This window comes from Rhinolophus sinicus, linkage group LG03 (assembly GCF_036562045.2).
Source record: "Rhinolophus sinicus isolate RSC01 linkage group LG03, ASM3656204v1, whole genome shotgun sequence".
Classification (NCBI taxonomy): Eukaryota; Metazoa; Chordata; class Mammalia; order Chiroptera; family Rhinolophidae; genus Rhinolophus; species Rhinolophus sinicus.
The window spans coordinates 91,126,671-91,150,825 of NC_133753.1; the positions used below are offsets into that span (position 1 = coordinate 91,126,671).

General features: G+C 32.0%; 1 protein-coding gene across 4 annotated transcripts in view; it reads right to left on the reverse strand.

Annotated features, from left to right (window-relative positions):
• The window catches only part of MDGA2 (MAM domain containing glycosylphosphatidylinositol anchor 2), a 790,763-nt gene that overhangs the window by 44,035 nt on the left and 722,573 nt on the right, over nucleotides 1–24,155 (reverse strand). For 3 of the 4 annotated variants that reach the window (XR_002137734.2, XM_074328196.1, XM_019736030.2), the window contains 2 exons: nucleotides 6,123–6,300; nucleotides 788–808 (listed from right to left, as the gene is read on the reverse strand). Coding sequence is in view for 3 of the 4 variants with exons in the window: in XM_074328196.1 (XP_074184297.1) it covers nucleotides 788–808; nucleotides 6,123–6,300 (199 nt within the window). In the remaining variant the exon portion in view is untranslated. The remainder of the gene's footprint in view (nucleotides 1–787; nucleotides 809–6,122; nucleotides 6,301–24,155) is intronic. The other variant, XM_074328195.1, reaches the window with a different exon arrangement.

Sequence of the window (24,155 nt, forward strand, 5' to 3'; positions counted from 1 at the left end):
AATTTGGATATGCAGAACTGGAGTAAAAGAGAATCTTTGGCAGAAAATACAGCAAGAAAAGAGGTTATATAGTTATGTCCTTGTTATATAGTCAGTGAAAGGCATTGCAGGAAAGGAAATACAGTAACATGAGAAAAAAGACTTGGACGTTTTTTCCCCCTAAGTATATAGGTAATAGAGAATGTTGGATGGGTGAGAGAAATAGTGCAAAGGGGCTCTTCATTCTTTTATTAGCCAAGAACAATATATTCCTAGACACAAAATAGGAGACAAAAATCAATCCTGAATTTCAATGTGAAAGATTACCAGGTGGATGGTGACCAGATTATTTTCTTTTCCACAAAAGATTGGGATATCGAATAGTGACTCATGAAAAATTTTGATCAAACTATTCAAATATCAACTTTCTAAGTAGCAATCATCTTTTATATGAGTGGAATGTAGAAATTAAAAAATAAAAATTGAAGAAAAATAATAGCAATAAAAATGATATGTAATGCCACAAAAGAAAAAAAAATTAAACCCACAAATGCTAAGCAGGCTGAAGTAAATGGCTCCATATTTAGAAAATCTTATAAAAACTGATTATCAATATTAAATGATTTTTAATTATACCCATGATCTTCGAAATTTAAGATTCACATTTCATGCTGGTTTACTGTTTCTAAGCCAGTCCATTTTAAACCAAATTAAGAACAGTTGCTAAATAATATTGTCTGCTTACACATTTTCTATTTTTTCTTAATTGTGAAATACAGTGCCATTTTTAAAGTAAAAATATACTTACTCAAATGAGGATTAACAGGAGCTATAAGAAAAGCAAAAAATAATATTAGCATAGCTTGAATGTTTTTTATAAATAAAAGTCTAATCAGTGTCTCAGAGTTCTTTAACAAACTTAATGATCTTCCCCACTGTGGCCATGGAGAATTATATCTGCAATCCATTTTGTTCTAGAGGATGAAATAGGATCTACTTTGGAGCTCAGCAAGAACAGCCTTAAAAATACCCCAAAATCAATGCTAAAAAGCATGTGGGATTTGTCATTTTCCAAAGAATGGAATTGCTGACCTTTTATAGCTTAACTAATGCTAAACTAAACCCAGAAATCAAACTGAGGCTGGCAGTAGCCCAACATACAATCTAGATTTTTTTTTTAAGTAATTATGGTTTGTGCAATTATCTTAACATTTCATTTATTTGTTTGTTTGTTTGCTTATTTATTTGTTTATGTATTAAGGAGGATGTAGCTCACAGTGGTCCATGTGGGGATCAAACCTGAAAACTTGGTGTTACTAGCATCACACTCTAACCAACTGAGCTAACCGGCCACCCCCATAATCTAGAATTTTAAGAATGAAAGCAGTTATCCAACAAAGATCACAATTAAGTTTTTTAGCTGTTATCTGCTATCTACTTCTGGTGAAAATAACATGGTATATATGGAAATAAAGCAATCTTCATATCATGTTATTACATGTATCCTAAATCAAATAGCCACTTCAGTGCTACTTTAATTACATTCACACACACACACACACACACACACACACACACACACACACACACACACAGCGTTTTCAAACATTAAGCAACACATTTGCAGGTTTGGGCACAAGAAGAAATATTATCTTAAAAGTTAATTGTATTTGCAGTACAAACGCCAATTGATTTCTATAGGAATGAATACTGTATGTTTTACTGAAACAACAAAAATATATCTAACCCAAGAGAAAAAATGGTATCTAAATGGTATCTGTATATGTCAATTAGGCATTTATCATCCTGAGAGAAAATTCCATTCTCGATGGAGGGAAGCATGCCTCCCATCATGACAATGGATAGTTATTCCAAACTGTAGAAGTTTGTCTACTCTGTTGTTCATTCCCAGCGTTTGCTATTAACCACTCTGTTAAACTTGGATGTTACTAGTAAAATATGATAGATAATAAATAATGCTTATGTTCATGTATAATTGTTATATTAGTACACTGAAATCAATTTTTAACAAAGTAAATTAGTTACTCAATTATTTTTGCTCTTTCTACATATAGAAGACAGAAGATTTCTATTAATTATTTTTAAATTAAAGTTTATTGGGGGTGACAATGACTAGCAAAGTTACATAGGTTTCAAGTGTAATTCTGTAATACATCATCTATCTATTAACTTTAGTTATTTTTTTCTGATTCTGCATAATTTGTAAATTATGAAATGAATAACAGAGAAGGGACTATACATTCATTAGTTCTACTGAGGTAAAAAAAAATAAAATATTTTTCTTCCTTGAAAAGTATCATTACATTTTGTTTTCAAACTAATTATTGAAAACTTAAAATTATTTCATAATTAAAATAATATGAAATTATTAAATTGTCCATATGTTTGTTTTCAAAGAAGCAAGCATCTTTGAATTACAATTTAATTCTAAGAACTATGTCTGACTACAGGTAATCTTTTATCAGAGTGAATTTTAATTGAGTCCCATCCAATATTTTGTCTACAAATTCACTATAAATAGCACAATTACCCTTGTGAAAATTTGCCACTCTAAATTCTAATTATTGCAGTGACTTTATTTTTCTTCTTTCAATTGAATTTGCATGTCTAATGTCTTATAAATGCCTATATATCACTAAATTACACAAAATTAGTATTTTTTAATTAAAATGTTTACAGTTTTAGAAAGTATGCCTAAGAATATAAAGATAAATATGGACAGATAATTTTTGACAAAGAAGCCAAAACCATACAATGGAGAAAAGACAGCCTCTTCAATAAATGGTGCTGGAAGAATTGGAAAGCCACATGCAAAATAACAAAATTAGACTGCTATCTGTCACTATGTACCAAAGTTAATTCAAAATGGATCAAAGACCTAAATGTAAGACCTGAAAAAATAAACTGTATGGAAGAAAACATAGGTACTAAAATTATTGACCTTGGGTTCAAAGAGCATTTTATGAATTTGACTCCAAAGGCAAGAGAAGCAAAAGCTAAAATAAATGAATGGGACTATATCAAACTAAAAATTTTCTGCACATCTAAAGAAACCATCGACAAAATAAAGAAGCAACCAACCAAATGGAAGATTTTTGCAAACAGTGACTCCAATAAGGCACTAATATCCAAAATATAGAAGGAACTCATATAACTCAACAACAAAAAAAACAAACAACCCAATTAAAACATGGGCAAAGGACCTGAAGAGCCATTTCTCCAAAGAGGACACACAAAAGGCCAATAGACATATAAAAAAATGCTCAATATTCCTAACCATAAAAACCACCATGAGATATCACCTCACCCCAGTTAGAATAGCTATCATCAACAAGACAAATAGTAACAAGTGTTGGAGAAAAAGGAACCCTCATATACTGTTGGTGAGAATGCAGATTGGTACAGCTGCTATGGAAGGCAGTGTGGGGGTTCCTCACAAAATTGAGACTAGAATTACCATATAACCCAGCAATCCCTCTCTTGGGTATCTACCCAAAAAATCTGAAAACATTTGTCCATAAAGACATATGTGTGCCAATGTTCATTACAGCTTTATTTATGGTGGCCAAGACATGGCCACCAGAAGTGTCCTTCGATGACGATTGGATAAAGAAGTTGTGGCATATATACACAATGGAATACTATTCAGCCATAAGCAAAGATGAAATAGTACCATTTGCGACAACATCGATGGATCTTGAGATTATAATGCTAAGTGAAATAGTCAGAAAAAGTAGAGAACCATATGATCTCACTGGTATGTGGTATATAACACTGAAAACAACAAAAGAACAAGACAAACAGATGAAGAAACAAAAACTCATAGCCACAGACAATAGTTTAGTGGTTACCAGAGGGTAAGGGGGAAGAGGGAGGGTAAAAGGGGTCAAATATATGGTGATGGAAAGGGAAGTGACTCTGGGTGGTAAACGCACAATGTGATATATAGATGATGTACTACAGAATTGTACACCTGAAATCTATGTATGTAACTTTACTAACAATTGTCACCCCAATAAACTTTAATTAAAAAAAAGAAAATTGAAACTAAATATAATATCTATTCTCCAGATTCATTTTTCATTTCAGTTTTTCAATAAGAACTATTGAATTCATGAAGAACTGAAGTTCAATAAGAACGACTGAGTTCATAAAGTACTTAAGTTCATAAGAACTATTAAGTTCAATGGTTTTTCTATATCTCTTTATGACATCATAATTTCTAAATTTAGTAAAGAAGCATAGATCTTCTGTTATGGAGGGATGAACCCTAGCTCTACTTCATTTGTCATTTCATAGCTGTTTAACTCTACAGGACACTGAAATTTTCTGAGTCCTAATATCTTCATCTTTTAAAGGAATGAATATTAATACATAGTTTCTAATACCCCTCCGTATTAAGTAGTCCAGCATTCTATAGCTTATGGGCAGGGAGAATAAATATCAGGTAAGAGAAGATGATATTTTATGAAACATAAAACTAAAACTTTAGAAAAATATACTGACATCCTATCTAGTTGCCTATCCAATGGAATCATGGAGGTGATCAAAGAACAACAATTAAATTTTCATCACTACTATAAAAATGTTACATTTTTAAAGAAGCACATTCAAGAAAAGATGTGCAGTGACTCTAATGCTTTTACAAACATATACATTTGAAGGACTACATTCAAGAAAGAGGTATGTAGTGATTCTAATGCTTTTAAATTCCTTGATCTTTGAATATTCTATTCTACATTATGTATGTTAATTTTTATAAAAATTGAACATATCATCCCTAATATGCTAAATGATGAGAAGCGAGTGAAGAAAAGTGATTTCACATGAAAAAGTAACTCTAGTAAGTTTTTAATAATTTCACTTTATGTTTTTACTTTTGATAGTATTCACTGTTTCTCTCTTAAATAGGAAAAATATGATTAATGCTAAACAGAATGGAGACTTACAACTGAAAAAAAAACACAGTGTTATCTTTTTAGGTCAAGCTCTGATAATCAATGATAAAAAAGAACAATAGTTTTAAAAGTTTTTGATCAACTTTTAATTTTTTTCAGTTTTATATTATTTGCAATTTTTGCTCAAATAGGACATTTAAATAGTGATGAATTATTAAATGCATGTCATTTATAAAGATAAACTATCAATGACACATAAACAAACATGCATTTAGATATTTTAAAAATTACCAATCTAAAAAAATGTTTTGTGATAGATGAATGGATAAACAAACTATGATACATCTGTACAATGGAATATTATTTAACAAGAAAAAGAAATGTTATCAAACTCCAAAACTTTAAAAGGGTATTGCTCAGTGAAGTAAGCCAGTTTGAAAAGGCTACATGATTCCAACTATACGATATTCTGGAAAAGGCAAACCTGCAGACAATAAAAACATCAGTGGTTGTGAGGGTTGGAAGGAGGAGGGAGAGATAAATAGGTGAAGTACAGGGGATTTTTAGGGCAGTGAAACCATTCCGAGTGGTTTTGTAATAGTTGATAAATGACATGATACACTTGTCAAAATCCACACAACTGTAAACTCAAATAATAAGCCCCAAGGTAAACTATTTACTTTAATAATAAAATGTCAATATTTGTGCATTAGTTGTAACAAACGTACCAGGCCATCATGTTACTAAAAGGGGAACCTGTGCTGTGAGGAGAGGGCATATATAGGAACTCTCTGTACTTTCTGCTTCATTTTCTGTAAGACTAAAAGTATTCTAAAAAATGAAGCCCATTAATTTTTTTTAAAAATTTTGATCACGTTTGCTAACTTCTTAATGATATATATTTTAAAGCAATCAAGAATTTGAAAAAAATGTGTATCACAATTAAGAAATAGAAAATAAAGGGACATTGCTGACATTTTCACAGATTTAACGTTAACTAAAACCCTATTCTATATCTATATATTTATAATCGAATATTACAATTTATAATGTTTAAGTTTTGTGGGTTTTGGGGTGTTTTTTTTTGGTGGTGTCACTCAGCTGAGGACCCAGAAAATCAATATACTAATTTAATTTGTGTCTAAATTTGATAGATATTTGCAACCTACACATTCCAGATAGTTTAATATGCAAATAAATACTTTTAAATAAAAGGCTACTTACCACTATATTTGATGACACGAATTGTTGAATCTCCTTCACCAAATTTGGTGAGAGGAGTTAGTCGGACTTCATATGCCTCTGGTTTAATTAGTTCAGTCAAATTATATGTAATTAATTCTCCCTTTTGAATATTTCCATTTATTTTAATCTCTTGTTCCCACCAACGCTGCTGTCCAGCCTGAAATCAAAATAATTATGTAATAATGTTCTCAGTATTTTATTCAGAGGTACTTATTGTGTTCTAACAAAGTGGAAAAAAAAATTCTGAAATTTTATTAAATAAGGAAGTACTTATATGAATACCTTTTCTTAACATTCCAGTTTCTATAATGACCAACACATTTTTCAGATGTTTGAAGATAATTACCAAATTGTCACAGAATATTTAGGTTAAGTAAAATATTTAATATGTCATCTAATATTAAGAGTCAAGAGATATAAAACAACAGTCTCTATCCACACCACTGACAACACCAAAAGCTGGCAAGAATGTGGAGAAACAGGAACTCTCCTTCACTCCTGGTGGAAATGCAAAACTGTACAGCCAAGCTACTTTGGAGGACAGTTTGGTGGCATTTTACAAAACTAAATGTTCTTTTACCATACGATCCCACAATTGTGCTGCTTGGTACTTACCCAAAGGACCTGAAAACTCATGTTCACACAAAAACCTGCAGTTGGATGTTTATAGCAGCTTTACTCATAATTGCCAAAACTTGGAAGCAACCAAGATGTCTTTTAGTAGGTGAATGGATATATAAACTGTTAGAACCAGACAATGGGATATTATATAGTGCTAAAAAGAAATGAGCTATCAAAGCCATGAGGAGACATGGAGGAAGCTTATTACTAAATGAAAGAAGCCAATCTGAAAAGTCTACACAGAAGTGCACTCATATGATTCCAATTGTTTGACATTATGGAAAAGGCAAAACTGTGGAGATAGTAAAAAGGTCAGTGGTTGTCAGAGGTTAGCAGGGAGGGAAAGGTAACTAAGCTGATCACAGGATTTTTAGGGCAATAAAACCACTCTGCATGATGATATAATGATGTATGCATGTAATTCTAAATTTGCCCAAGCGTACAGAATGCAAAACACCAAGAGTGAACTTAATGTGAACTATGGACTTTGGCTGATAATGATGGGTCAAAGTAGGTGGTTCATCAATTGTAACAAATGTCCCACTCTGGTGGGGGACATTGATAATGGGGAAGGCTGTACATGTGTTGAAGTAGGGGGTATATGGGAAATCAATGTACCTCCTGCTTATTATTGCTATGAAACTACAACCACTATTTACTCTAAAGGAATAGTCTTTTAAAAAATAATCTAATGGGCCACTTTTATAATTTCCTGTTCTTTGCATACATTTTCAGTTTACTTTTATTTATATGTGGATTGTAATCATAATTGCCTTTTACTGTGTATCTGATACTTAGTAAATCTGATGTCGAGGGCATCCTCAATTCCTTGAGTTTTTCTCTTTTGTACTTGGTTATTTTTAACTGTGTGTTGATCGTGCGGCTAAAAATACTATTACTGGGGGTTCTTTGAGGCCTAGGACACAGATATGTCCCCCGAGAGATGTACCATTGCTTCTGACATGCTCCTAAGTGAGCAACAGTATGCTTCACTTGACATCGATTACAAAACCCTTTGGTGTCACAGAGTAAAGTGAAGATGATCCCTTGCTTTGAGATGGCCTTGGGTTTTCATTCTTGTTTGCCTCACAACTGCCAAACTATAAGAATCAAAGTTCAAGTTTGGGTTGGTAAATAGGTAAAGGTAAAAGCAATTTGGGTGGGATATTCCATTTATTAACTTGAGTTTCCACTTTGCTTCACATTTTTACCTGGCAATTTCATATACATATATATGTCCACATATACACATACACAATCACACACACACACACACACACATACACACATACACACACACTATATATATATACACACACATAAACATTTGCGTGATTTCTAAAGGTGGGTTAATCCTAATTATATAGGCTAACCTGCTATATTTCTGGAAATGAAATTCTCAAATGTGTGCCATTAGCACAGGACTAGAAAAGTGGCAAATAAAATAATGGAAGGGAACAGAAAGTATACACACACACACACACACACACACACATATACAAATATATGGGGTTGTTCACACAGAAGACAGGAAAACTTATACCATTTAATTAATTATGTATGTGGAAAACATAAAGTTGATCTCTATCTCACATTTTATAGAGAATAGACAGTCTCAGGAGGACCAAATACTCAAATTTAAAAGAAAAAAGTTAAGTAATTCAGAAAAAATACAGAAGAATGTCATTATGATCTCAAGTAAGATACTGTTTACTTAAACAACAAAAGAACATTATTAATAAAGAAAAAGATTGATAAATCAGCCAATCTAAAATTTGAAGTTAGTATTCAATTTAAAATTTTGTTATAATATGTTCTTCTTGGCAGTGCTCTTTATTAAACAAAGAAAATAAAGGCAGAGGTTTGAAGAAGATATTTAGAACATGTACAATTAACTAGACAATATTAAAACTCCTATAAGTAAATAAGAAAAAAGTATTCAATTGCAAAATGTGCCTAATAGAAACTGGAATTTCATAGATGAGGAAACCACATAACTAATTAGAGAAAAGCCTCAGCTTTACCACAAATCAAGGATATGGAAATTAAAACCACAATACTATTCCCTCATATCAGTGAAGTTATATGGTTTTTGACTTTTTCTGACTTATTTTACTTAGCATAATAATTGAAGATCCATCCATGTTGTGTGATATAAAACTGAAAGTAACAAAAGAACAAGATAAACAAATAAAGAAGCAAAAACTCATAGCCACAGACAATAGTTTAGTGGTTACCAGAGGATAAGGGGAAAAGGGGGTGGAAGATGAGGGTAAACAGGGTCAAATATATGGTGATGGAAGGAGAACTGACTCTGGGTGATGAACACACAATGTGATATACAGATGATGTATACAGAATTGTACTCTTGAAACCTATATAATTTTACTAATCATTGGCACCCCAATAAATTTTAATTAAAAACCAAAAACCACAATACTACTTCCCACCATCAGAAAAACAACCATGTTAAGGCTTGGTAGAGATGTAAAACAATCAGAATTTTTATACACATCATGAACTGAGAGGGCAGGAGGAAGGAGTGGATGGGTAAGATTTTCCTCTACTTCCAAGCTACCAAGTTGGCCTGCAACAGTATCATAGATACCAACAGAAGACTGGACACTCCTGGATCAAAGAAAAGGACTCAGGACACATCAGATAGATGCAATATATAGATGATGCATTATAGCATTGTACACTTGAAACCTATGTGATTTGACTCACCAATGTCACACCAAATTATTTAATACATTAAAAAAATAAACTGAAAATAGAACAAGAACTTTAAAAACAAAGAATAAGCTTTATATTCAAATTGGTTCTCCTTGTCTCCAAGTCCTACAGGAGGATTGCAGCAGTGCCCAGTGGATTTTGCACACGGCTTGGGTTTGTATCACATCTGAGAAACCCTGAGCTTAATAAACCTTAGTATGCTATGATTGACAGTAACCAAACCTGCTCAGCCATTATCCAAGAGGGAGACATTTTATATATATATATTATACTAGACATAAACAGCCCTTCCCTGTACTCTGTAGGGAGACACTACTATCTCCATATTCTAAGGATGTTTGCTATGCAAATTATCTTGAAAAGATAGGTTGCAATAAAAAGACAGTTAGTGTCTCTGCACAATGATATGCAAAAAAGCAAGAGATCCACAAATGTCTTCTAAAAATATAGTCTTGATGACTATGTAAATGGGTACAAGTATGGAGAGCAACTTGGCTATAAAAACATTACAAGGAGAACAGTTAAGCTCTTGCACTTGTACACAAAGAATCAGGAATATTCATGGCATAGAAAACACAGAACATAATCTAAACAGAAAATAATCTAAACAATAAGAGGTAGAATCATGAAATTGTAGATTCATCATAAAATGTAACAGAAATTACAGATGAAACCTGAACCTAAGCTACACACATCGTCATGAATGAATTTCACAAAAGTAATATTGAGCTAAAGTTAATTTTGAAGCAGGAATATTGAAATTGAAATTTAAGGCATGCATTTTGAAGAGGAATACTTAGGTATACATTAGAGTATAAAGAAATACAGAACCTAGTTCAATTACTAAGTTCAAGACACAGGTCACGTGGCTTAGGAGAGTATCAAGATGAGAAGATGCAATTGTGAGAGGTAAAGAAAGGACTTGATTCGGTGATTTTGTTTCTTCAGATTGGTGGAAGATATAGAAATTATGATTGCATTATGTTTGTGTATTCCTGAAATATCCCTCTTTGTTTTTCATGGACAGAACTGTAGAATATGAGAGTCAGAGACAGTCAATTGTGAATTTTCTTCACTCTTCCTCCCTTGAATTCTAAGGCAGTGCTCTCTCGCAGTGCTTCCTGTCTACATCTGTGGCTGCTCCTTCTCGTTCTCTTGCAGGGCTGCTGTTCATTTTTATGAGCAATAAATGTGGATGGGCTCTGAGAGTTTAGATGTGGTGGTTCTGATACTCTGTATTAATGATTCTCCTATTTAGCCATGAATGACGCAGGTCTTAACCACCAGTAGTAATGCTTTAATGAGGTCTAGAGGTACAATTTTTCAATTTGTTCAGAAACATAATTTATAAAAAGCACCTCTTGTTTACAAGGCCATTTGGATGCAGGCGATCCAGGGGCTCCATTTAGGGAGACACAGCTCAGTCTTGCTAAACAACCTCATCAATGGCAGTGGCTTCTTCTAACACCTCAGCATTGATCCCTCCTTAACTTGTATCTTCAGGTCATAGTTAAAAACAAAAACAAGAAAACCCCACCAGATATATATATATATATATATATATATATATATATATATATATGTATCCTTGCTATATGTGTGTGTATATATATATATATACATATATATATATTCTTACTATATGTATATATACATATATATATACATTATATACATACATATATATATATATATATATATATATACATATATACATACATATACATATACATATACATATACATATACATATACATATACATATACATATATATATATATATATATATATATATATATATATATATCTCCTTACTATATGCCAGGTTCTATGTTAACTAAATTATACTTATATTTAATCTACCATGCCCCATAGTAGGTAGGAACTAATACTAGCCCTTTTTTATAAATGAGGAAACTGAGGCAAAGAGCAGTTAATGCAACTCTCCTAAGGTTGGATAGCTTGAGAGTTGCAGCTACAACAGTTGGTTATACCCCAAATTACTCTTTCTGGCTGCACTTCCTACTTTGTTTCCCTAGAATTAATCGCTCCCTTAATTTATTTTTTACTAGAGACTCTTTAGGTATAATACACTTACAGAATTTTTTCTTTGTTTTTGCATATAGATTATAAGGGAGAAATAATTTCTTATTAATTACTATATTTATAATGTCTGGTCATTAACTTGATGAAGATGTCATGAGATTAAATTCCAGCATGGTGTATATTTAACTGGCCTCCAAGGAGTACAGCAGGAAATCCAACTTGTAACTTCACACAATTACTGAATTTAAATACATGGTAAAAATGGACATAAACCTAATTTGCAAAGAAAGTACTTTACCATGCTTTGTTGATTGATGTTAGATACTACAACATTTCTACCAGTTTTGGAAGCTAAAGAGTCTGTAAAATAATATAATGCAAATGATAATTTCTTTCACTGGTTTTAGATTTTTAAATTAGATGTACGAACTAAAGGCAAAGTACTGTTATTTCAGAAGATAGATTAAAGTAGTTTAAAATTCACAAAAATATATGCAGAATAATTTGATGTTATACTATTATCTAAAGACACACAAGTTTAATCAAGTTGCACTTTTCTGAATGTTAATGTAAGTGCAATACCACTCAATATTTGTAGTACATCCCAAGGGAGACTGTGCATATTCTGTTGTTATAATGAGATGCTCTACTCCAGTGATTTTTGTTAGCAGATACACTGATGTCGTGGTACTTATTATTACAAACTCTGAAGTACAGAACTTCATATATATATATATATATATATATATATATATATATATATATATATATAAAAAAAGCACTGACTTCGATTCCAAATCTTTAATTTAAAGCTTTAATGAAAATATATACTTCAGCAGTCGAGGAATAAACAATTAAATACCTCATATTGTATCTCAGTGAGCTGTACAAAATGTAAAAATGCAAAAACTAAATGCAATGTTTGCACATACATAAAAAAAATGCTGTATTAGCTCACTGTTTGGAAATAATACCATAAAACCCTTAGAGAATGTAGGATCCAAACCATAACTGCAAATAATAGTCCCAGAGCAAACACATAGTATGTTGACATGAAAGCAATGTGTTACATTTTTTAAAATAATTTCTATTAAAATTTTTTTCCCAACTTCTTATTTTCCTAGGAGATATGCTCCTTTCCTATGATTTAGCAGGAAGTCACAAAACCTAAAAATTCCCTACAATGAGGCATTTTACGAAAAGCTGCAGTTTACTGAGGATAATTAAACGGCAATTGTTGCAAAGATTTCAGGAGGACAAACCATATTAGTTTTACTTTAATTTTAAAAGGAATAAAATTAGCTCCTTTAAGCAGAAGGCTGCAACAGACTCTGAAATGTGAAGGAAAAAGAGCTGCTGTCCTTTCCTTTTCGTTCTGGACTGCAAGCATTTTTCAGCACTATTAGAACTCCATGGAAACACACCGGATAAAATGTAAGGGAGAAGATGAGAGGCTGTGCCAATGCATCCCAGGCATATACACGTGTTTATTGCATTTATTTTCAAGTCATCCTGTATGCAAGATATTAATATGCCCATTAAATAGAAAACTTCCAATTGTGTTTACCAGTCACACCGCTAGTAAAAATAATAGTTGATGTTAAATACCCAGGTAATACAGACCCCAAATTATAAACTATTATGATTAGCCCATAAACTAGCTAGAATATTTTAATGGGTTAAAATCCAACTGCCTTGTAACCTCAAATAAAAGTGACATGAGTTTTAAGATGCTATTATTTTAATAACATCCTAAGGGATAAAGGGATCATAAATGACATATAAAGGGACATATGGCATTAAATATACCATATTCCTATTTGCTACTAACTAATAAGAGCATACGTTTATCCATTTAATTACATAACCTTTCTTCTTAATTCCTCCAAACTTGAGTCTTACTTGCTTCACATTCAGTATGCATTTTTCTGAATGAGTCACTTTTTGAATCCTCTAGAAATATTTTGTTTTTCATACTTTGCTCATGACATTAAGGCTTTAGAAGTGACAGTATATTTTTTTAGATATACAGACGTTTAAGTGTTTTTGTTTCCCATTTCTCTTTGGAAGCTTGTATTATTTTTGTGAATTGAATTATGTCTAAGCGAAAGTTAAACAGATTTTCTTGAAAGGTAACATGAAGCTTTGGACAGATCGTCTTATGATTAATCTTTCAATAGATTCCACCAACATCTACTCATTTTGAAAATTTTGTGCTATTTCCTGAGGTATGTGGGCAACATGGATTTCTTTTCATTGCATTTCCATTGTCACAAACATCATAGGTCATTGTCAAGTACATACCATCTTTTGTCTCTCAATGTACTCATATTGCAATATTAAAGGTTTTTGAAGAAAGTATTTAGGGATCCACGTTTAAATCAGAATTCAAAGAATGCAAATAACGCAACTGTGGTGGAAATCAGATTGACCGAAATCTATGCAGAGCAGAGTTTGTATATGGATAGAGAATAATGTCTGCTAAATAATTTTATTACCTAAATGCTGGCAAATATATTTTATTAACTAGCACATAATACATTCTAAATGTGGACTATTGAAAAGGTGCAGTAGGGAGATATCTTAGAATTAAGGAACTATAGCAGTGCTATCTTTCAGCACAAATGACTCTGTATTTTGTTGTAATATTTTTTGCTAAAACTCAGTAAGAGCAATTGTGATGCTAAAATCTTTTGACTTGAAAATATATCCTCAAAATTGAATATAAGTAAGGGGATGCATGCATCTAGGTATATTTTAATTTCAGACTTATCCATAAACAATATATTAAGTGTGACCTAATATGGATCTGAGTTACAGTTGGGGTACTTACTTTAAAAAATATTAAAACGTTATAGATTTATAACTTGAAATATATATAATAACTGGAAACTGATTCCCAAGGGTGAGGCTCAGAATAATATTATAGCATGCAACTGAGGAGTATTATTAGACAGCTATACTCAGTAGCAATTCGAGAAAGGGTGACTTTCATAACTACTAATTTGCTTCTCCTAAAAATGGAATACTCTTTATTTTTCTAAAATCGATTTTCACTTACCTCATTTCTGATGATGGAAAACTAGTTCTTGCCAATTCAAGTTAAAGTCAGCGTGTTTAAGATTTGAACTTGGGAAATTCTGGTTTGCAACCCAATCACTTTGAGTACTGGGCACCTCCTGGGGAAGTATTTAATACCCATTCCCCAGTTTAATGCTCTTGTCACAATGGTGCATTGTGCTTAGATTATCTGTTTCCTACTGACTTTCTCTCAAACTTAGTCAACTTCTTCTGGCCTTTCTTGTCTTGTGCTAGCATCTTTTGCTTATGTCCTTGGGACTGGGTTGGTCCTTGGTCATTTTCTATTCTGTCTGCCCCTTTCTTAGGGAAACCGTAGGTTCTTTGGGTCTAGCAGTATGATCTCTGCCGCCTTTAGGGTGTTGGTGAATCCTGGTTGCTTCCCCTGCACCACAGTAAAGCAAAAGCTAGGCCCATGTCCCGAAAATCAGACTCAGCCATGCTGCTTACTCTGCTATCACTGCTTCTGGGAAGTTTTGCAGTCCTCCTGAGCTACATGTTGGGAAGTAAGCCCACGTGGCTCCTACTCAAGTGGGTTGTAGGTGCCTTTCTCAGGGAATTTCTACGACTAACTGTATTGCTTTTCTCATACTTTTACAAAACTATTCCTCATGCCTGGCTACTCTGTGTATTTGCACTGGAATTTCTCCCAATGTTTTTATTTCTGACATAAAGGCTTTTGTAGCTCCATACTTTTCTCTCAAGCATCTCCTGCCCACACCCACTCCCACAGACTCCCATTTGATTTAAAGCCTAGGCTTTCAAGGCTACTATTTTTGCTTAGATTTGGTAAAATCTATTCAAAGCTCATTTGCCGTTTTTCAGTTTTGTGCTAAGTGTGTGTCTGCAAATTTGTCTTCACATTCTTGGGCAATTCTTGAGGTTTCAGCCTATTCTACTGTAATTTTAAATAATGATAGAGCAGCTGATAAAAGAGAATTACAAAATATTTTAAAAAATGCATGTTTCAAATTCCCAACTTCCCTTTGCAATCAAAGATTTTAACTTAGTATACTGATATTCAGCATTTAGCTTTGAATATCATGAATGTTATTATTTACTCTAGTTTTTCTAATTTATATTCATAACTGTAATAGTTATCTGATTACAAAACAGAACAAAATATCACTATGGCCCTCCGGTAAAGACAGCACTGAGTCGGTCCACACCGTCAGTGGACCTCTAAGTTTGTCATGAAGTTTAGTAAGTTTCCTTTCATTGCCTACCTTAGTGAGTCACTGCTGTCTGGAAGGATGTGAACTGGACATGCAGCGGAGTCACTGGTAAATATCACTAGCATAAAAATGAAAGACCTTGCAAATATATTGCAAAGATGGTTTAAAGACTTAACTTTAGGCACATACAGTTTTCGGTACAACCAAATGAAATATTTTTGCTAAGTGATTATAGAAATGGAAGAAATAAAAGTAGAAGAAAAATACAGGCTGGAACTTCCTACATATATTAAGAGGGCTATGACTTAAAGTTAAAAAGATCAGAAAAATTAAGATAAATGATAGAACAGAACTTTGTATAAAAGGAAGTTCTTCAGCACCCTGAAAAATTTAATGTTTACACAATAGCTAAACATTAAGTGAAGGGATTGAAAACAAGAACTAGTATTATACCTAGCCTCAACTATTTAATACATATTTTTATGTGACTTAATTTTACACTCCCAATGTGTTTAAAATGTATTAGAAGAGTTACATGAGATTATTTTAAATATAGGTAATATTTATCGAGCGTCTACTATTTGCTAGGATCTATTTCAGCATTTTAGTTAGTATCTAATTTAATCCCAAACTATTCAATGAGGTAGCTACATAATAACTTTAAATTTTATCCAAATTACTGTGTTTTTACCTATTCTAGTAAAATGAGTAGAATTATTGTTTCTAAAATAAAAATATCTGGAAAAAGTGAAGAATGTAAGTAAAGCAGGTATCTCTAATCAGGTATCAGGATCTTTTCCTGCTCCTCGCATGAATATTTTAGATCGTTGTGACATACATGGCATTGGGAAGGTAATTGCTAAAACTTAAGGAGTGCTCAAGAAAACACATTTTTAATTTTGCCGAGCACATTTATCTTAAGTTATGTGAATATAAGATAAAACTTTTTATTTTATTTTATGGAGTTACTTAGTAATAACTTCAATGATGAGTCACAATCATGAATTTGTAAATTATATGGAATAAGATAGTTTAGACATGATTTAGTCGAGTTCAAACAATTTGATGCGTAATGGACAGGGTGTATGGGGTAAAGTTTAGATAAATTTTGATGTAATAATTAAGTAATCTTTTTCAGTTTATAAAGAATAGTTTGTTTTTGCTCAAAGGATAAAACATACGTAAAATTCCAATAACCACAATTTCATCACCCACAATATTCCATGAGTATTGAACATTTTTTATAATGAGGCATTTATTTTTATACTATAATTATAATAACACATTTTAAGGTTTAAAAAGGGGACAAAATTTGAGCATTTCAAAAAGTTCTTATCTAAACTTACACAAGTACATGTGTTATTGAACTGAATATGGGTGGTTCTGGCTCAGAAAAATTGTCCACTTTGGTGATAGAAGAACATATTTCTACCTGTGGGGAAATGGTATTATTACGGGAAACATGAATTTTCAAGATACAAGTAACATCTCTGTTAAACATATAGTATAAGCTTCTTTTAAGAAACGTAACATAATATTTATTAAAAAATAGAATTGTAGTTACAGTGCATTCATATTTCAATACTAAAATAAATTTCTAGGAACAAATTTGACAACTCCAGTGTTCTTTACATAGGAATTAAGAAATTAATAAAAAACCGATTATGGTCATATAACCACTTCTGTGATTTTAGTACAAATCATACTAAATCAGTCCCTCTTCAATTCATTGTGATGCCAGCCAGTAAGATGCCTAAGTGTTGACTTCGGCATAGTATGTCCCTTAATTCAACCACCAGACAGCAGAAAGGCTGATCCTTTAAAAATGCATTTGATTCACCTTCCACAGTTTATGGAATTACAGTTTGGGATTGTAGTTCGGAATATTCAATTGAAGTATTTTTGTTTACTAAGAAAATTAAAAAAATAATAGCGACCAACATTTTGAGTATCACTATTGCCAATCATTGTCCTAAAGATTTTATACATTATTTTTTATTTCATTCTTATAAAAATCCAATGAGTTTAGTATTATTATCCTTATTCCCTCAGCCAAGCTATAAAACTTAGAGAATTAATAAATTTTCCCAGGTTATGTGGCTGTTCAGAAGCAAGTAATGATGTAGGGACCCAATATTATACAATTCCAAGGCTACCCTCTTAGTCTTAATCACTATTTTCAATTTCCTATTATTATATTAAATGTGCTGCTTTCATAAGTTTTTTTCTGACAATGTGCACTTTATTCATATTCCCTTGGAAAACTGATAAAGCATTTTTACACTAGGGAGGCCTAATTATGGTGAGCTGAATTACATAGCAATGGGTGATAGACTAACATAATTATAAATCTATCTTTAGGAAGAGGGTTAGTCATACAAAAAGCTTTTGATTTTTTGAGTCCTGGAGTTTAAGAGAAGTCAGATTTTGCTCTTCAATTTTATTTCAGCACTCCAGTGAATGTATGCTCTGATTGTGCTGAGTTCTGCGCCATAACTGTTATATAAATCATGAAGTGACAGGGTATTTCAATATTGCCTCAGGAAAGAATTTGCGTGATTACTGACATATCCCCTCAACCATGCACTTATTATTTTCATCTATTAAAACAAAACAACAACATTGAAAACCACCCAAGAGACTATGTATAACACTAAAAATAATCATTCTTTAGAACGTAATGATAAATTACTGTGGACGGCAAACTGGTTTCCCATCAAGTTTGGAAATAGCACAGTCTAATTATTTTCTTGTCATGCTTGGATCAGCAGGTGAAAGAACACTTCAACCTAAAGATTAATTCATTATAGATTTCAATCCTAATAAATTGGAATTAAGCAGCTCAGTCAGCATCTTTCTTCATTGTTAGTTTTTCCAGGATGTACAAATAGATTACTATTCAGGGTTTTGATGTTAGCATTTCATGTTGGTATTTTTCTGATATAAGGGGACCATAATCACTTCCTTTAATTATTTTTATGAATAACCCGGTTACTGTTTTACATCCATAATATATTTTACTACTGCTGTGTTCTGGATTTATTACTGATAGTTTTATATTTTGATTCTATAAATGCATTTGACCCTTCCACATCTCGTCAATAACTTCCTCTAAAAGCCTTGTAACTAAACTCCTTATTTCTACTGAATTATGATTCCTACCCATCCTACATTGTGTCACCAAAGTACAGGAGTACCTTGTTTTATTGTGTTCCACTTCATTGTACTCCACGGGTATTGCTTTTAGAAAATGGAAGGCAAGACCCTCCATCAGCAAAAAGATTACAACCCATTTTATTGCAATGCTCACTTTTCTACAGTGATCTTGAACCAACCACACAATATCTCCAAGGTATGCCTGTAACTCACTTGGGGTGATTTGGAACCAAACTTGTAATATTTCTGATTTATGCCAGTAATTTAATCTTATTCTCCTGCTCAAGTTATCTGAGTGATTACTCTTTTGTAATAATATTTATAATAATAGCTAACATTATTGAACACTCACTATGTACTTTGATGAATTATTCATTTTAACTTAGCTGAAATCTATAATGTTATCATGAATATTTTCTTAGTTTTGTTAGACTACTTTAGCTTGATATCACTTAAATAGGTATCTACTTGGGCAATCAATTTGACACTCATAAGGAGAAGCCTCAGGTCAATATATTTTTATAAACTTTATATAATAGAAAGTAATGGTATGAAAATTTAAATGTATTGATATACTATAGGTTTAATTCAATTATTCACAATGATAAAAAGTTGTGATCATCAAAATGGTATCAAATTATAGGGCTAGAAGAAAAATCAGTAAGAAAACCAATCAATGCTTACAAAAATTTGTAAATAGAGATTAGCATCTCTTACTGCATTTGGGATAAAAATGTCAATAATATTCTCTTTTCATGGAAACACTGCACAACATTGACTACTATATTCATTCATTCATTCATTCATTCATTCATTCATTCAAATACACTGAACTAGGCTGACATGAAAAACAAAAACACTGAGGAACCAAGCTCGTTTTATCAGTGTTAAGAACATGGCAATGTTTATAAAATATATTCAAACACAGTTTAAATGTAATCTCTAATACTGTACATTTTTCTGAGACTTAGGAAATTTAGATTTTCATTTTTTCTTGAAATATAAAGTATCATTTGTAGTGATTTTCATGGCCAATGAGATACAATAACTTTTCTTAGTGAACAAATAGAGGAATGTCCCTGGAACTGCTACGTTCTGACACAATCCCAGTCTCCTCGCTCATTAGCAAGAGAATCCAATTTTCAGTTGTGCTAAGTTTCTGAGCCTCCCTTTAAACAAGATGTGGTCATGTGACCATGGTGCTTCTGGGGAGACTAATGAAGACTGCCTAATCAGCTAGGAAGGGTATTTATTAATTTTTTTCCGGATTTTAATTTGTTTAATACTTTGTCTTTACTCTTGATTCTGGTCTATGATTCATTTGTGATGGCTCAAGTGCTAGCAACTATCTTAGACCATCAGGTAACCACAACCATGAAAGTCATGCCTTCTGATAGAGAAAAATAAAAGCTATGACCTTAGTTTTCTTATGGTCCTGTGGACATGTTGGCACTGGACCGCTGATGCCTAAACTGATTCTTTGCAAGAGAAAACTAAACATCTATCGCTTTTAAGCTTCTATTATTTTGTTATTTTCAGTTATATACAGTTATACATAATGTTAATGATTATAGATACTAATAACTTGTTTTCATTCCCTGTAGATCTTAAGGAAAAAAATAAACAGATTATTAAGTTTACTCAATGTAAAACTATAAAATACATTTTTTTTAGACATGTTTAATGAATTATATTGTGATTTTGTTAATATTGTCTTCTATCAAAGATTCTCTTTGCAAAATTGCAATATAAAATATATCAAGGAAAAATAGTAGTATGTCCATGCTGTGTAACAAATCACCATAAAATCTTAATAGCATAAAATAATAAGCATTTATTTTTTGCTTGTGCATCTGTAGGTTGGTTGGATTTCAGCTTATTTAAACTAGGCTTGACTGGGCTTGTCTTCAGTCATGGGTCAAACTCAGGTCTGGTCCAAATATCTCATTTTTCTTGGCCCACCAAGCTACCTAAAGAAGGTTTGTCTCATTGATGACATCAGATGGTCCTAGAGAATGAGCATAATAATGCAAGCCCTCTTAATGCCTTCACTCAGAACCAGTATACATCATTTCTGCACATAGTCCACAACGACAAGAGCAACTCACGTGACCAAGGTCAACATCTGTGGTATAGGATTTACTCTTCCCATGAAGATGAGGATTGGGAAGAAATAAACTTCACATGAACAATAATCTTATATTCTAAAATTATGTGTTAGAACTTTGATTGTATCACACATTTCCAATAGGAAGATTTCCTTATTAAAGGGCAAGTATCAAAATATGTACATTCTTGGAAGTTAAACTAAAGGTGTATCATACTGTCATATAATCACATTTTTAAACTCCTTTTTACCTACCACCATTAAAAGCAATCTATTTAGAAGTCAGCATCCACCTTATTCTAAACAAATGACATCAACTATAGATACTTAGCTAGATGTATGTATTTTATGTGAGATGATACTAATACCAATTTTAAGGAAGAAAAAAAATATTGAAATTATTTGACAAGTGTTCATTAGTATATATTAAACAGTAATATATTAACACTTTTTGTTTAAAGAAATGCTATATATGTGCACCCCAAAATGGCCCAAAATAAGTGGTAATTGAAGCAACAAATATTTTATTACACAATAAATATATTTAATTGTTTTCAGAAAACTCATAATGTGATAACTATATTTATCCATATGTTAAACCATATTTAGGTTATTACTCTTTATTAACTTATTTTATTTGTATTTATTAAGCATATAATCTAATACCACTCTCTACTGAACTATGCCTAGGCTTAAATATTATTTTAACTTGATATTGCTCTCATATCTATACCCTGTATTCTGTCAATGTCCATTAAAAATGTCATAATTGTTAAAATGTTCTTAAAATATTACTTTTGAAAACAGTCAGAGAAGCAAGCAACAAGTTATACCAGGTTGTATAATTAAGGTCATTTGAGATTTTGAAGCTGCAGTTTCAATAACAAATGTTAATTCTATTTTATTTTAATGAAAAGTGTTGCACAATATCATTTATTAATTCATTCAAAACCATCTATTGAGAGGCTATTACTGAAACAAATTAGACAGAATGTTTATTCTTCATAAAACTTAAAATCAAACTTAGTAACTGCCTCATTGAGATTTTGTGAGGATTAAGCGTTAATACATGTAAAGTGCTCAAAAATATTCAATACAAAGTAAGCGTTGCATAAGTCGTAGCTGATATAACAATAATATCATCTTCTAGTCCTACTACTAGTATTACTATTACTGAGAGGCAACTGGTATGAATGTGGAAAGGGTGCGGTGAGAGAGAAATTTAATTATCACCCAAAAATATATAATTACAAACTGGGAATGTATAACATGATTAACATGACCTAATACAGGGGATTGTAATCAACTTTATCCATTTTCTTTAACTGGAAAACTTACCTAAACAAATTGCAACTAGATCCTAACCTTAAAGTAAAAAATGAAACCACAAAAGTATTAGAAGTAATCAATTGAGATTTTGCTTAGATCTTTGTGCTCAGCTTTTCCAAGGTGACTTAAAATTCAGAAATCATCAGATGGAAAAATTCATCTGTATAAATTTTAAAAAAAAATGCACAGTAAGAATTACATATAAATGAGAAGATAAATGCATAATGAATATTTCCAAAATATATGACAGAATTCTTATTATATACAGTAGAAATTATATAATGAAAAAGAAAAATATTAGCAGTTAAAAATATAACGGTTAATTATGGAATACAATTTGGAGGAGGCAAGGGTTTACTCAGCAGGACGCTCTGATAATTTATCTGGCAAGAAATTGGATTTAGTGGTAGAGTAGATAATGGTAAAAGGATTTGAGGTATATTCAAGAGATAAAATTGGCAGAAATTGGTTATGAACTGGATATAAGAAATGAAACACAGGTAAATGTCAAGAATTATTCCTAGTTTTTCTGTGGCTTAAGCAATGGGATGGGTGATGGGAGTATTTAGTGTAATGGGAACACTGGAGGAAGAAAAGGCTTGAGATAAATTAGGTTAAGATTTACACATGTTACATCTGAGAGGTAAGTGCGGCATTGAAGTACAGATTTGTCAGGTGGGTGAGGCTAGGGAGGTCACACTAAAATTTTGAGAGCATTATTTATGGACATGATCTTTGGCAATTGTCAAATAATGTTAGATAATGAAAGTCATATATTGAACAGTAGCACCCTTAAAGAAAAACAAAGGAAGTTGGGAAAGACAGATTAAAATCAAATACTCCAGGGAAAGATTGCAAGACTAGATGGGGAATGGGGTTTTGGCAGAAAAATAAAATATTATATCAAGGCCAACCAACTAATTAAGACAAAGGATGTCAATTATTTTAATTAGACAGATAGCATCAACAAAAAATATTGGACCACAACATAAATTTTAACTCAGATTAAGCAAAGGTAGCATGCAATAGTCAATAGTGCAGTTCTTAGTAAAAAAGAAACCTAACAGGATTTTTGCCCCTCTCTAAACCCAACTCTAGAGACATGAAAACAAGAGGGAGATTAATGGACCTGTGGGGAAAACTGCAGACCCTACATGAACCTTCTTAACTTCTGGGGCCATGAAGTGCTTTTTTTAAGGTTCTTTTTCTATTTCAAATGGAACTCTTTGTTGTATTTGTTATTTTTTTGTCTTTATTTAAAAAATGACAGCTTTTGACACTATAATGTGGCTCACATATTACTAGAATTTCATCATAAAAATTAAGGGCATTCCCTAACAAGATTTGCTAAACAGATATTTAGGAGAGAAAAGGCATTTAACTGAGTTGAAATGTCTTAAAAGCAAAAGGCTCCAGGATGCTTAAGGATTGAATAAATAACTCTGGTTTCCTGGTTTTTATTTTTATTTTTATACTTATTAACTGCTTGTTTTGGGCACATCAAGACATTTGAGGGCTGATATTTCCCCAGCAGTAACACAAGAGTAGTCTTTAAAAGCCATTGTCACTGAAATTGATGAGTATTTGAATACTGTGGAATATCGAATTCTGTAGATGAGATGCACTATTAACACTTTATCAGAATCACTATTAGCTTTTCCTTTCTATTAATAACTGAGGTAGCTGAATATTTGCTATAACTGCATGAAATTCATTAATTAGACTGTGTAAAAACAAAACCATACATCTAACACACAGAAGCAT